Source organism: Carya illinoinensis, chromosome 11 (assembly GCF_018687715.1).
Source record: "Carya illinoinensis cultivar Pawnee chromosome 11, C.illinoinensisPawnee_v1, whole genome shotgun sequence".
Taxonomy (NCBI): Eukaryota; Viridiplantae; Streptophyta; class Magnoliopsida; order Fagales; family Juglandaceae; genus Carya; species Carya illinoinensis.
This window is the reverse complement of record NC_056762.1, coordinates 15637512-15652941: the sequence shown is the minus strand read 5'-3', so window position 1 is coordinate 15652941 and position 15430 is coordinate 15637512. Positions and strand designations below refer to the sequence as shown.

The 15430-nt window shown below is 35.9% G+C and overlaps 1 protein-coding gene across 1 annotated transcript; it reads left to right on the top strand.

Moving 5' to 3' along the window:
• The first annotated feature begins 10075 nt into the window (after positions 1 to 10075).
• LOC122281842 (cytochrome P450 72A397-like) lies at positions 10076 to 13562 on the top strand. The gene is made up of 5 exons (XM_043093650.1): positions 10076 to 10473; positions 11076 to 11293; positions 11594 to 11838; positions 11968 to 12355; positions 12981 to 13562. The coding sequence occupies exons 1-5, from the start codon at positions 10194 to 10196 to the stop codon at positions 13404 to 13406; spliced, it is 1557 nt and encodes a 518-aa protein (XP_042949584.1). The 5' UTR covers positions 10076 to 10193; the 3' UTR covers positions 13407 to 13562.
• The last annotated feature ends 1868 nt before the right edge of the window (positions 13563 to 15430 follow it).

Here is a 15430-nt window from a genome sequence, read left to right as displayed (position 1 = left end):
TAATGCATTTACCAAGTTATGCAAGAGAATTCAAAATGAAAATGGTTATACTATTTCAAGTATCCGAAGTGATAGGGGAAAAGAGTTTGTTAATAAAAATATTGAAACATTTTGTGATGAAAACGGTTTTGTGCATAATTTTTCTGCTCCTCAAACTCCTCATAAAAATGGGGTAGTAGAGAGGAAAAATAGATCTCTTCAAGAGATGACAAGAACAATGCTCAATGAGAACAACTTACCTAATTATTTTTGGGCTGAAGCGGTAAGTACTGCATGTTATGTTATAAATAGAGTTATGCTAAGGTCGAAATTAGATAAAACCCCCTATGAGTTTTGGAATGAAAAAAAGCCCAACATTTCTTACTTTCATGTATTTGGATGTAAATGTTTTATTTTGAATGACAGGGATAATTTAGGCAAGTTTGATGCAAAATCTGATGAAGGTATCTTTCTCGGGTATTCTACTAATAGTAAAGCTTATAGAGTATTCAATAAAAAGACTTTGACTGTACAAGAATCTATGCATGTAGTATTTGATGAATCTAATTCTCCACTCTCCAAGAAATCTATTGATGAAGAAACAGGAGGTATAAATAACATGGAAAATCTCAATCTCAACAAAGAGAAAACAATAGAGGAAGTTCAACATGGAGCCATCAGGAAAGATCATCAAAATTTAATACAAGATGCAACCAAACAATGGAAATTTGTGAAAGATCATCCAGTGAAAAAAATTTTGGGAGAACCTTCACGAGGTATAAGTACTCGATCATCTCTTAGAAATATTTGCAATCATACTGCTTTTCTATCTCAAATTGAACCCAAAAATATTGATGACGCACTTCTTGATGAATCTTGGATTCTAGCTATGCAAGAAGAGTTGAATCAATTTGAAAGAAATGATGTTTGGACACTTGTTCCTAAACCCAAAAATCATACTATTATTGGAACAAAATGGATTTTTAGAAACAAGAAAGATGAGTCCGGAGTCATTACTAGAAATAAGGCTCGATTTGTAGCCCAAGGTTTTAATCAAGAAGAAGGAATCGATTATGATGAGACATATGCACCAGTCGCAAGATTAGAAGCTATTCGAATGCTACTTGTATATGCTTGTTATAAAGATTTCAAACTTTTTCAAGTGGATGTTAAAAGTGGTTTTTTAAATGGTTTTATAAATGAAGAGGTATATGTTGAGCAGCCCCCAGGTTTTGAAAATCATATTTCCCCAAATTATGTTTTCAAACTCACAAAAGCACTATATGGACTTAAACAAGCTCCTAGAGCTTGGTACGAGAGACTCAGTGGTTTCTTGATTGAAAAAGGTTTTTTAAGAGGAAAAATCGACACAACTCTTTTCATTAAATATGAAAATGATGATATTCTTTTGATTTAGATTTATGTTGATGATATAATATTCGGTGCTACTAAAGAAAATATGTGTCAAGTTTTTGTTAAGACTATGCAGGAAGAATTTGAGATGAGCATGATGGAAGAACTTACATTCTTTCTCGGATTGCAAATTAAGCAAGCAAAAAGTGGGACATTAATCAATCAATCAAAATATATTAAGGAATTACTGAAGAAGTTTGGGATGGAAAATGTTAAGGAAATTGGAACACCAAGGAGCCCATCAACTAAACTTGATAAAGATGAATCTGGTAAGTCAGTTGACTCGAAGATATATCGAGGTATGATTGGTAGCTTATTATATTTAACAGTCAGTAGACCAGATATTATGTTTAGTGTGTGCTTATGTGCACGCTTTCAATCATCTCCAAAAGAATCACATTTAATTGCAGTTAAGCGCATTCTTAGATATTTTAGTGGTACAATTAACTTAGGGTTATGGTACCCTAAGCACACATCTTTTGATCTAATCAGCTACACAGATGCAGATTATGCTGGCTGTAAAATAGATCGAGAAAGCACTAGTGGAGCATGTCATTTTTTAGGTCATGCACTAGTTTCCTGGTTTAGTAAAAAACAAAATTCTGTTGCTTTATCTACTGCTGAGACAGAATATGTTGCTGTGGGTAGTTGTTGTGCTCAAGTTCTCTACATGAAGCAACAACTTGAAGATTTTAAACTCATGTTTAATCATATTCTAATCAAATGTGATAATACAAGTGCTATAAATCTTTCAAAGAACCCAATACAACATTCTAGAACTAAGTATGTTAAAATAAGATATCATTTTCTTCGAGATCATGTACAGAAAGGCGATATAGTACTAGAGTTCACAAACACACACGATCAGTTAGCAGATATTTTCACAAAGCCTTTACCAGAAGATAGATTATGTATGATCAGAAGAGAAATAGGTATGATGCATGCTATGAATATCTCTTAAAAGATAGACCAGAGTCAATAAAAACATAGATAAATTTTTTAAATAGTTTTACATAAACTTGAGATTTTTAGCCTCATGTTTGAGACGCTCATTCTCTTCATACAATATCATGTCATTCTTATTCATGGGAGCCAGCAAGCGGAATGAAGAATCTAATAAAGATTTCGGTTTATTCTTCTGCCGAATGATTCCTTCCCTTGTGTGAGACTCTTGAACAATTCGTTGAAGTACAACAATTTGTTCTTTGAGCTTTTCAAATTCATGATTTTTGACTTGTAGCCGCTGGGAAAAAGCAACAATAGAGGAAGAGTAGCGAGTCTCAAGACTCACCAAGTCATAGATAGTATCAGAATCTGACTTATTAGTCAGATTATTATTTTCTTGCTGCAACATGACACCAATGGCAGCTGCAGAAAGGACAGGAGGTTGAGATGCAGAATGCCCCATGGATGGATCTAGAGAAATGTTAGAAGAATGAGCCATTGACAATAGAATAGAAGGCTTAAAACGAGAATGTTGAAAGAAGGCAGATGAGTTATAGAGATGAGAAGAAAACTTGATGCAGATTGGATGAATTTTAAGACTAATTTTATAAAGATAACATAAAGAACCAGACGAGCTATCATCCAAGTCAAAGAACAATGTGATTTTTTTTTTCCCGATCGGTGAAAATGACATTTTTTAGAAACTCGGAGCCTTCAATCTCGTTTGTCAACAACATCAGGCGATTTTTTTCAAATCTACAGCCACACTTGTCGGGTCACGGACTGATCAAATTTATTTATTTATTTTTAACTATCTACAGTGTCTACTAACGCACCGTTTTCTTCAAGTCCATTTACTTGTTGCGGATCCTTTTTAATGATGCCAAAAGGGGGAGAAGTGTTAGATTAGAACTTTAACATTATTTGAATTGCTAAACTTATTATATATGTTTGGAATTATATTTATACTTATACTTGAAAAACTAACGTACATTCTCAGGGGGAGTTTAAGTATCAATACAGGTTTTAGGTTCTATCAAGTATTTGTCATCATCAAAAAGGGGGAGATTGTTGAACTCAAGGTTTCAAGCTTTGTGTAATTATATATCTACACATGAATTTTGATGATAACAAATGAATTCAAAGAATAAAGAAGTCTCAAACTCAAGTTGTCTACATAATGGAGTCAAGCACATCAAGGAAACAAGCATGAGTAAGAAGGGAACAAGTTCACATTAAAGTTATAGAGTAATGTTGTAAATCTCTTCAAAATTCAAAATTAGGATTAATGCTCAAAATTAATATTTTATCATAAAGCATTAAAATACATTTTCCACATGTGCATGAATATTTTTGAAAATTAAATTTAAAAATTTTGAAAGATGATTGATTGTCATATTTTACATGTGCATGCCTTGATTAAAGGGTTGAACTTTGAAAATATTAAAGATGATTGATTGTCATCTTTCACATGTGCATGTTTTATTTGAATATTTTCAAAAGTGATTGATGCTTTTTTAGACTTATAAAAAAGGTAGATGATTTTGTTTGAAAAATTTGAAAAGTAAAGTGTGCTCCTTTTGTCATATACAAAAAGTAAAAGATTAGGTTTGAATTTTTTGAAAAGGAAAGTGTGCTTATTTTGTCATATGCAAAAAGTAAAAGATTAAGTTTGAATTTTTTGAAAAGGAAAGTGTGCTCCTTTTGTCATATGCCAAAAGTAAAATATTAGATTTGATATTTTTGAAAAAGTGAATGATGTTGTCTTTGACATGTGAATCTTTTTAAATTTGAATATGAAGTTTCATATGCCTATAAATAGATCATTTGAGAGCTTCACATTGACAACACCAACAGCATACAACATTTATTCAAAACTTTCATTCTCTCTTCTCTAAGTATTGAGCCTTAATCGTTGTTCATTTTGAGAGATATAGTTTGCGCTGTATTGTTCTTATTTTACTCATTGAGGAGTGTTTTCTGATAACTTACCCACTATCAGCTCTTGTATCAGAAAAAGGGTGTGTATAACCCTTGTGCGTGTAGAAAGTATTCTACACGGGGAATAGTTGAATCACCACGTGTAAGGTGATTGCAAGTGTAGAGGATGTTCTACACAGATCCTTTGTAGCGGTGTTGTTCAAATGTGTAATATGTTTCTATCTCCACCTGAAGGAGGTTGAATAGTGAATTTGAGAATTTTCAAGGGGTAGCTTGAGGCGAGGACGTAGGCAGTGGGGCCGAACCTCGTTAACATACTGAGTTTGTTTCTCTCTTACCCTTACTCTTTATATTTATTGTTATTTCATATTTTGTTTATATTTTATATTATATATTTGATTTATAATTGTTATTTTTTTAATACAACTCAATTCACCCCCCCTCTTGTGTTAGTCATCTGGGCAACATAAATAATTAGATTGAGTTTTATAAGTATTATTATAAGTATAACTTTTTGAAACTTGCATTGATATTATTTTGAAATATAATTTATACATATATAATTAATTTATTATATATAAACTATCTCGAAATAGTACCCGAAACAGTACTGGTACCAGTACTGAAATATTTTATTCCAATGCCTTAACCAAAATGTCCACTAAAACAGTATTTAAAGCTTTGACTGATATTATTCTAAATGATTTTGGAAAAAGTAAATGATATAACATATCAATTTGGATCTACACCAACCATAGACAGCCGCTACACATAGCATCAATGCTGAGAGCTTCCTCCATGCCTTTAGCCTCTATTACATTGCATGTATGACACCACCATTGTGAGGACCACGCCAGCGCAAGGGAATAGACTACCTTCCTTGAAAAGGTAGAAGAAGAGGTATCAGTGGCTTGCAAAGTGCAACATTGCAACTAGTCCAAATAGAGAGAGCAACACCATGTAGTAGGTTGAGCTGACACATCTCGACGTAGTGAAAAACAAAAGACTTGGTCACCTTGAATTGATCAAGCAAGAACAGGCACCAACCATACGAAGGCAAGAAAGGCTAGTGCAGGGGATGAGTTACGAGCATAAGGCGAGCAACAGTCAAGGAGTAGACCCATACAAAAGTAAGGGCTTTATAGGATAACACCTGGGAATTTTTAATGTTATTGAACCAAAACTAAATTTTTTAAGTAACCTTATTCTTTCATTTTGGAGTCCTACAACTAAAATAGTTTCTACTAATTCATTTTATTGAAATTTCTTTATTCTCTTAGAAGTATTTATTCATATCATTTGCTTTATGTTGAAAAGTCTAACTTTTGTATCAAGTATAAAAAGCTAGACTTTCTACTTTATCTTTTCCCTTTTCTTTCTATTTTCTCTCTTCCTTTCTCTCTTATTTTCTTTTATTCCTGTGTTTTATCTCCAGCCTTGGATTTATTAGTCAAATATAAGTCAAACACTTTATAATCAACACATCATACCGTAAACATAATACAAACATAGAATTTTTTGAAAAGCATCCATATATACTATTAAACATGAACATGAATTGTACATAATAGATTGACTTTTATGGCTAGCAGCTATGGTCCAAAACAACTATATGTATAGATAATAGATTGACTTTTATGGCTAGCAGCTATGGTCCAAAACAACTATATGTAAGACATTACCCTAATAGTTCTAACTATGATGCAACCGCACTGTGGCATGGCAGTTATGCAATTCAATTATTAAAGAACTGAAGCCTTATGTTAGGAACTTAGATTGTACACATATTTTAATCATTGGAGATAAACGAAGAGGTCTTACATGGCCCAATTGTGTGACGCGAAGTGTGTAACAACCTCTCCCTAGAGATGGAATGGTCTTACATGGCCTAGTGTGACATGAATGTGTGACAACCTCTCCCTAGACATGGAATGAGCTGCTCATTTTATCTAACTTGTGAGGACTTCACCTAATCTAAAGTACATACGAGTAGTTCGAAGGGCAAGTAATAGATTAAAAACACCGCAGGCAAATGCAATTGGGAATAAGGCAATTAGGCAAGCAATACATATGGTAAGCAAAGACACACATGTGAGCAAGTCAAACATCACCTTGGGCAAGCAAAGAATAAGGCGACTAAAAAGATATACTTTGTATATCAGGCAAGAAAATGCGTGATGACAATACATAAGGTGAGCAAACACATAAGGAGACAAAGATAGTTAGGCGAGCAATGTAATACAGAAGTGGTTCGGGTTGAGCTACAGATGATACAATACAAGAACTGGAAACACCTAGAGATAACACAGGAGCCCTTAGAGGGTAGCCGATGATGTATAATGGCATGTAACCCAAATATGACATTCCATTAGGTGCCTGCATGGGAAAAGAGGAATACAGGTCTACAAACCATATGTCTAATCATGCAACTAAGGCTCAACACCACATAGTCGATCTTCATAAGGGGGTAGACTGTGCTTCTATTTTCAAGGTAAGCAATAGGGGCATACGAGTCTTGTCCCGTCAATCTAGTTGGTCTCTACCATTCTTCAACCTAACGTACGTAAGGACAACTAAGATTCATGATTTTCCCTTCGTCTAATCAAAAATAAGAACTATCAGAATGTGATACCCCAAGTAAAAATGAAGGTTAAGGTCACGTTCACTAATTTTGGACTCGATTTGATTTTTATAAGTTAATAGGCCTTAGGCCCAAGGTAGCACCAAGTTATCCACTGAACAACCCAACTTTTTTTTTTTTTTGAAAGTGAAATTCCATTCATTCATGAAAGCGGACAATTACAACTTTTAACTTGCAAAATACAAGTTAAATATTAACAATTTCTCGCTCTTCAGTCCACAAATTTCTTTGCAACTGACAGGGTCTTGTCCAAAGCCTCCAGACTAACCGTCTGAGAGACAGATCTCCAGACTAACCGTCTGAGAGACTAAACTTTGTCTTAGACTACCGTCTAAGACAGTCCACACAACTCCCCCTCTCAAGGAGTGGAGTACAAACTCTACGGACCCTCGGTCCTAGAGACTACGTTTCCTACTGCTAACTAAAACAAATTAAAAAACAAATACAACAAAAAGACCACTTAAAGAACATCTTGGGCCCAGCCCAAAAAAAACACAGCCCATCCCAACCAAGATGTTGGGTTTCAGCCCAACAAAAACAGCCCAGCCCGCATACAAACCCATTTAGGGTTTCATCTCTAACTTCTGCTGCTTCTCCCTCACCGTGCGGCGCCCCTCCCTCCAAACAGGTGCAGATCAACACCATGTGCAGGGAAAGCACACCTCCAAGCTCACGACTCCAAGCTTCTCCTCGCCATCTGAAAATAAGGGCTGCTCATGGCTCCAAGCTCCTCCACAAAGTTTGAAAAATCAGATGCATGCATACTCACCAGCAGTCCTCCGCAGGCCATAGAAGAGCTCTGGTCTCCGGTATCGCCAGAGAAAAAACTACAGGGCATTCCTCTTCATCTCCATGCATTTCTCCGGTGTTTTCACCTTCGTTCTGACCAGCACCGACTTGAACACCGTAGGCCACCTCGTCTTCAGCCTTTTCCACCACCTCAATCACCATGGGCTACGTCTAGAACAGAGCAAGGTCATCTCGAGTCTGGACCTCTCAGGATCGATCAGACCATGCCTCTAACCCTCGTTCTAAGGCCTCGGGAAACAGGCAACACTCCTTTTAAAACATCTGGACCTGAACCCCCAACGCCTTGCGCCAAAGCACCATAGCCATGGAGACTAGATACCGTCTCCCTATTTCCATAACACCAGATCTAGGAACTGGACAAACAAAAGAGAAAAACTAACAAAAACAAAAGAAAACAAAAGTAGCGGGAGGGAAGAAGGAGTCGAAGCTCCCGTCTTCCTCTGAGGAGATTTTGGTTTTTGGTTCTAGAGAGATGAGAGAGTTTCACTGAACAACCCAACTTGAGGGAGATATTGTTTGATCAATTCCATTATTATTGATTAATTAAGGTTGTATGAACCACGTTTATTAGTTTTTTTGAAATAGGAGTCCGGATTTTAGTAGCAAGTCTCTTCACACTTGGCAAGTGAAGTAATTACTTTTGAGATCTTCTAAGCTTTCTCCATGGAATCTAGAAGCTATAGCCATCCAAGTTGTCTAGGGTTCCTTTGATCTTTGGTTGGTAGGGTTAGTTAGCTAGAAGATGGGATCACTTGTAATTCTTTTAATAGGAAATTGGAAAGAGGTGGGCCGAAATCCACTCATGATTCCGCCCATCATCCACCAATGAGGCACGTGCTTAGTGGGCAAGTAAGTGCTTAGGTAAGAATCCATTAAGAGATACATGGGAAAATCATGCGGCCAAGCAGAGGATCTGCGCATGCGTGTGTATCTATATTTGTTGTTCCATTTGTTTACAGGTGATCACAGTAGAACCACTTGCCCCCATATTTGGGAGCTAAAACAACATAGATGTGTGTGCGTGTGTATATATATATATATATATATATTATACACGTGCGTGTGTGTAAATAACATTTCAAGGCATATAATTGTGAAGATGAACTTTAGATACATTATTATTACATATATGTAAGACCTATAATACTAGTGTTCTTTCAAGTCACGTTAAAAATTGACATATTAGCTAAATCTTAAATTTTATATAAAGAAAAGTTTTTAGCTGGAAATGAAATATAAAAAAATAATCTTACAAACTGATGTGGTTTGATGTGATTTATCAGATTATAAATTTACTTTTATTATAAAGTAAATCAAACAGATCAGATAAAATCACGTCAATTTGTAGGATTATTTTGTGCTATTCGATTAATGTACTCATCATTTCTTCTCTATTTAATATTCCATTAATGTATTCGTTATTTCTTCTCTATGAGGGCAGCAGCAACGAAGAGCTTGAGGTTTTTTTAATACATGATTGCTTGGGATTGCTAGAAGAAAAGGAACTTAATGGCTTTTTGAAGGGGAATAAATGAGTGCTGAAGAAGTTATCAATCATGCTCTCTTTATGCATAATTATTTCAAAAAAATAAAAAGTCTCAATCCGTGCAGTTTCAAAAGGCAGATTCATTGGCAGGTCCCTCCTGATGATATGGTCAACCTCAATGTGAATGGAGCAACTTTCCACGAAGAAAACAGTGCTGGTGTGAGCATAATTCCAAGAGATAGTGAAGGTAAAGTACTGATGTGAGTAAGCAAGAAGAACACGATGTGATGGACCTATTGGACATCGAGATTATTGTAATTCTGGGAGGGTGACAATTCTATATTCTTTCAGGTCTTCAAGCATTAAGTATTGAAAGGGACTCTCTTAGTTAAAAATAAAAATTAAATAAAATATTTTTATTTTTATTTTAAGATTTGAAAAAATTAAATAGTTTATTATATTTTGCGTAAAAATTTAAAAAAATTATGATGATGAAATAAGATAAGATAAAATAAAGTGATATCATCTCCCAATCCAAAACTTCCAATAACATACTTGTTCAAGTGACTAATGGGTGGGGATGATACCAAATTGTTCAATCTCTCACATAAACAGAAAAGGCAATCAAGCCGCACACAAATTAGAAAGATTTTATAGGAACGTAGAAAGTTTTCAATTCCAAGTTGTATTCAACGAGTCCTATGGACTCATTTGTTTTTGTAATTTGGTATTGAATGTAATGAAAGTTTTCCGATAAAAAAATAAATAAATAATAAAACAGGTAAGGCTACGCTAGCTTCCTATCTTTAAACACTGCAGACGTTGCAATCACCTTCCTCTCCAAAGATAACTCTTCAGTCTCTTTCCATCTTTAAAAGGCCCCCACGCTCAACCGCTTTCTTCAGTTCCATTTCCTTTCTCTCTCTCACTCACAAGCACACAAATATACTTTCACTTCTCCCTCTGTTTTTGTTCATCATGGAAATCTCATTTCCAACGCTTGCGCTCGTGTCCATTTTAACGATCGTGGTACTCGGATCAGCATGGAGACTGCTGAGATGGGTTTGGCTTAAGCCGAAGAAACTAGAGAGGTGTCTGAGGGAGCAAGGTTTTAAGGGAAACTCCTACCGGATTCTTTTTGGAGACTTGAAGGAGAGCTCTCGGATGATAAATGAAGCGAGGTCTAAACCCATGAGCTTCACCAATGACATTGCACCACGTGTCTTTCCCTTCCCCTCCCAAACCCTGAAGAATTACGGTATGTCTATCTCTATAATACTCCCAGCTGCCATCTTGCCTTGTGATTCTTTTCCTTCAAGTTTGTTTCTCTTTAACGATAGAATCAATAAATTTTGACTTCCGATTTACAAGTCTCTTGAGGCTGCATGCTTTTTCCCCCTATTTTCTCTTTTCAAAACATGAAATCAGGGTAAATGTTTCCTGTTCTGTTTATAGTTTTTTTATTCATTATCGAAAATTTCTCAAACTAAATCTGCACGAGGCAAAAGACTTTTGGATAATTGTCAAAAAGATTTGAGGTCTCTCTCTCTCCTTAAGGCGCTTTTGAAATAGTCATTTTCGTCTCTATGCGTCACTGAAAATCATGAGACTATAAAATATTTACAGGCACATGAAATCTAACTCCATTTTAGGAAGAAAAATTCTCTAGAATCTGAGTATGCTTTGACGAGGAACGATGCGAGTGAACTATCAACCTAATTCTCATTAGGGAAAAAAACAGAGAGAGATTTACCTTCTAATGACACATGATGTATATGGGTATGTATGTCTTTATTAATTTGATAAATGATATTAGATTTGCTTCTCAACTGTCATATAATAATAAGCACAAATATGTAGGTAAGAACTCCTTTATATGGATTGGTCCAAAACCAAGGGTGAATGTTATGGACACTGAACAATTAAAAGATATCTTCGCCAAGCACTACACCTTCCAAAAGCCGCAAGCAAATCCACTTACCAAGTTACTAGCGACTGGTCTTGCCTCTTACGAAACTGAGAAATGGGCTAAACACCGAAAGATTATCAATCCAGCATTCCATCTAGAGAAATTGAAGGTTAGTTAATTATTTCCATTTGTTTAAGTCCATTAAGACTCAATAGTGACATTGAAGTGATTTTTTGCAAATTCTTATTTTTATTTTTTCGAAGTTTCTCAAATTAGAATCCCATCGGTATCATGCAAATTCTATTCATAGTTGCTAACTATGTATCGATGTTGATCTATTGGTTAGTTGGAGTGTGAGAGGGCAATTAATGCCTGAAAATTTTCCATGGTTAGCTTTGTCTTCTTGGAAAGAATTTCTTTACTCTCTCACCTATAAATTTCATTACTTTTTTTGTGTTTTTTGCTTTAGAGTTTTTTACCAGCTATTCATCAGAGTTGCGACAACATGATTTGCAAATGGGTAAGTTCCATTACCAAAAAAGGGTCAATTGAGTTAGATGTATGGCCCTATCTCCAAAATCTGGCAGCAGATGTGATTTCGAGAACGGCCTTTGGAAGTAGCTATGAAGAAGGGAGACTGATTTTTGAACTCCAAAGAGAGCAAGCAGAGCTTACGATGAAATCCATACAGTCTCTCTACATTCCAGGATGGAGGTAAATCCAAAATGTTCCAGTGCGTGCCTGCTAATAATATATAATATTATTTGGAGAATGGAAAACTCAATGCATAATCTTGTAAGCCACTTTATTCTTGTCATGTTTATATGAATGGTTTGAATACAGGTACCTACCAACTAAGATGAACAGGAGGATGAAAGAAATTAGCAATAAAATACAAGCATCACTCAAAGACCTTGTCAACAAAAGAGAGAAGGAAACAAAAGCAGGTGAGGCCAGAAATGATGACTTACTGGGCATACTTATAGAATCCAACATCAAAGAAATTCAAGAGCATGGGAACGACAAGAACATCGGAATGAGTCTTAAAGACGTAATAGAGGAATGTAAGTTGTTTTATTTTGCTGGGCAAGAGACCACCTCTGTTTTGCTCGTTTGGACAATGGTTATGCTGAGTAAGTATCCATATTGGCAAGCACGTGCAAGAGAAGAGGTTTTAGAAGTTTTTGGCGAAGACAACCCAGACTTCGAGGGGTTAAATCACTTAAAAGTTGTAAGTAGTTCTTATATTTCTACTTTGAAGATTCTCTCGAAAGATTTGTTTTATAGCTGAATTACTATAAAAAAGTAATCTATTAATCTATATCATAAAAAAGTAATACTACATACAGTCGTGGAGTATGCAAACGTCGCGCAATCGCTTTAGAAAAGAGTGGGGTTCACGTTAAAAAGTTAGTTTTTTTTCACGTGGGTCCCGTATTAATTTATTTTTTTTAAAGAGACAGAGCGGCGCTTGCACAACCATGACTGTAAATATAATTTCTCATCATTAAAAGGGATGTAAATACCCTTACAAGCAAAATATGGTTAGCAACATCTAAAGTATACACAAAAAATGTTAAGATTCTGACTTTTGAAATATAGGATAGGAAGTCATGCCATGTAAATTCACATAGATTGGAACTTGGTGTTGTTTTTTAAGGATGAAAGCATGTATTTTATGGTTAGTTTGGAATATTTGCTTGTTTGCTGACTTTCGCTACATTCATCATTTTAGCTCTAGCATTTACTTGCCTTGAACATTGCATGAGCTTGTGCTTGTTCTGTGCATTCAAAAGTTATATTTTAGAAATAATTTGTGATTGAATTCTTACAAATCATAATATTCAATGCCATAGGTTACCATGATACTTTATGAGGTTCTAAGACTGTACCCCCCTGTAGTTGCTCTTACTCGAACAATTCATGAGGTTACGAAACTTGGAACATTGTCTTTACCTGCTGGAGTTCTAGTCTCCTTGCCGACAATCCTCATCCATCACGATCATGAACTTTGGGGAGATGATGCGGATGAGTTCAAACCAGAGAGGTTCTCCGATGGAGTCTCAAAAGCAACAAAAGGCCAAGTATCATTTTTTCCATTCGGATGGGGTCCTAGGATATGCATTGGACAAAACTTTTCTTTGATTGAAGCTAAAGTGGCCCTCTCAATGGTTCTACAACGCTTCTCATTTGAGCTTTCACCGTTCTATGCCCATGCTCCTTCAACTATTATCACCCTTCAACCACAATACGGCGCTCACATCATTCTACGAAATCTGTAAAATAGAAATCACTTTGTAGCAAAACAACATTTGGAAACATGTCAAGAAGAATTTGTGATTTTACTATCATATTGAGACTCCTGGCAAAGATCAAGTGTCATCCCTTTCTTTTTATGTCAGCTAAATTTATAAATTGCATAATGGCATTCAATGGTAGATCATGGCATTAGTCTCATATTATTTATGATTTTACAGTACAATAATATATTTTCCACTTTTCAAATGAAAAGTGTTTGAGAATGCCTTTTCATTTATTTGGGGTACTTAGCAATCAAATTTTATGAAACAAATTGTACCACAAAACTCGTATGGTTAATTAGGATGTAATAATAATTGTGCAAAATTTTGGATGAATAGTAACGCATGGGATAATGCCACTTGGCCTCCGGTTCAAACAATTATCACATCGTTGTATGGAATATCCAAACAGACAGGGCATTTTTAGTAGACACTTGGTAAGATCCTAGCCACACTTGGTAAATAGTGTAAGACACTTGGCATAAGGAGAAACTATGAGATAAAAATGTCAAGAAATTGAAGGAAAATCAAGCCTTGTGATCATGCCACTTAAGCCAAACACTTTTCCATCTAAACAAACACTTTATGGCCAACCAAATGAGGGTTTCAACCTTAATGAAATCTCAAACCATGGAGATCTAATTAAACCCCAAATCAATAGAGTAAACCAAAACCCTAAATGGTTTTCCAAACCCTAAACCACTCGATTTTTGCTTTGGGGATTAATCAATTGTTTAAATCATTTTTCACAAGCAATTAATCACTCAAACCCACACTATTTTTTTCTTTTTTTTTTTTGAAAAGAACATCTTACTTCATTAATCAAAGATCATTACATGAACTCTCTTTTTCAACAATATCCTTAATGCAAACAGGTATGCTGTCGAGCCATACCAAATTAGTCTCTATGGATAGACTTTCCTTAGCTATTAAATGTGCAACTTCATTATTGGATCTATGTGTATACTGTACTGACCAGCCACTCCTTTGCTTGAGTAGCATTTTAATGTCCTCGATTAAACTACCCTGGAAAGATAGGTCTTCTGTAGGTGAATTAACTGCATTAACCACTTCTTGAGCATCCCCCTCAAACTGCACCTTTGCTAGCCTGAGCTCTCTACACACTGCCATTGCCCTCCACAGAGCATGTGCTTCTGCAACTATAGGTAGCTCAACATGTGACTTCTTTTCTTCCACTGCCACTAAAAAATCTCCATCCTCATCTCTCATAACCACCCCTAATCCTACCTTTTTTTCCACCCTTCTAACTGCAGCATCCCAATTTACTTTAACATAACCTGCACTTGGTTTTTTCCAACGTAGCTCCCTTCTGCTCACTTCTTCATTTCTGTTATTCCTCACATTGATCAATTGTTGTGCCTGTTGGAACTCAGAAATATCCTGCTTTGCTGCTCTTAGGACCTGGCATGGAGCCTTGAATTTTCCTTCAAAGAAATTCTCATCTCGCCTCAACCATAACCCCCTCATAACTGCTGCAGTTACTTCTAGTTCATGTTCATCGAGTAATCCCCTTAGCTTTTCCCACAGAGCAAGTAGATCAACTTCATTGGTCTTCATTTTTTGCATCTTCTTCAGGTACTCAGCCCATACATCGGCTGCTGCTGGGCATTGCCAGATGACATGCATCATAGTTTCCTCCTCTCTCCTGCAGATATGGCACATGGGATTGTTGGTAATTTTCCTTGCAAACAGGTTTCTTTTGGTAGCTAGAAGCTCATTTGCTGCTTTCCAGAGAAAGATTTTAATTTTCCCTGGAACATTTAAACTCCATATGCTATCCCAGGTTCTTTTCCTCTCATCTTGTCTGGATGAGCCACCATGAATGGCCTGTTTTCTTTCCTTGTCCAGGTGATAGGCACTTCTAACAGAAAACAGGCCTTTAGTAGAAGGTCCCCATATCATCCTGTCCTCCACTCCCATCTTGCTTAGAGGCATACTACAGATGTACTCAGCTTCCTCCTTAGTGAAAACACTCCTGATTAGGT

Excerpts from the sequence above, each read along its gene's own strand:
- LOC122281842 (XM_043093650.1), top strand. The coding sequence starts at position 10,194 with ATGGAAATCTCATTTCCAACGCTTGCGCTCGTGTCCATTTTAACGATC. Across the intron at positions 11,294-11,593 it reads TCCATCTAGAGAAATTGAAG|AGTTTTTTACCAGCTATTCA; the intron begins GTTAGTTAATTA and ends TTTTTGCTTTAG. Across the intron at positions 12,356-12,980 it reads GGTTAAATCACTTAAAAGTT|GTTACCATGATACTTTATGA; the intron begins GTAAGTAGTTCT and ends TCAATGCCATAG.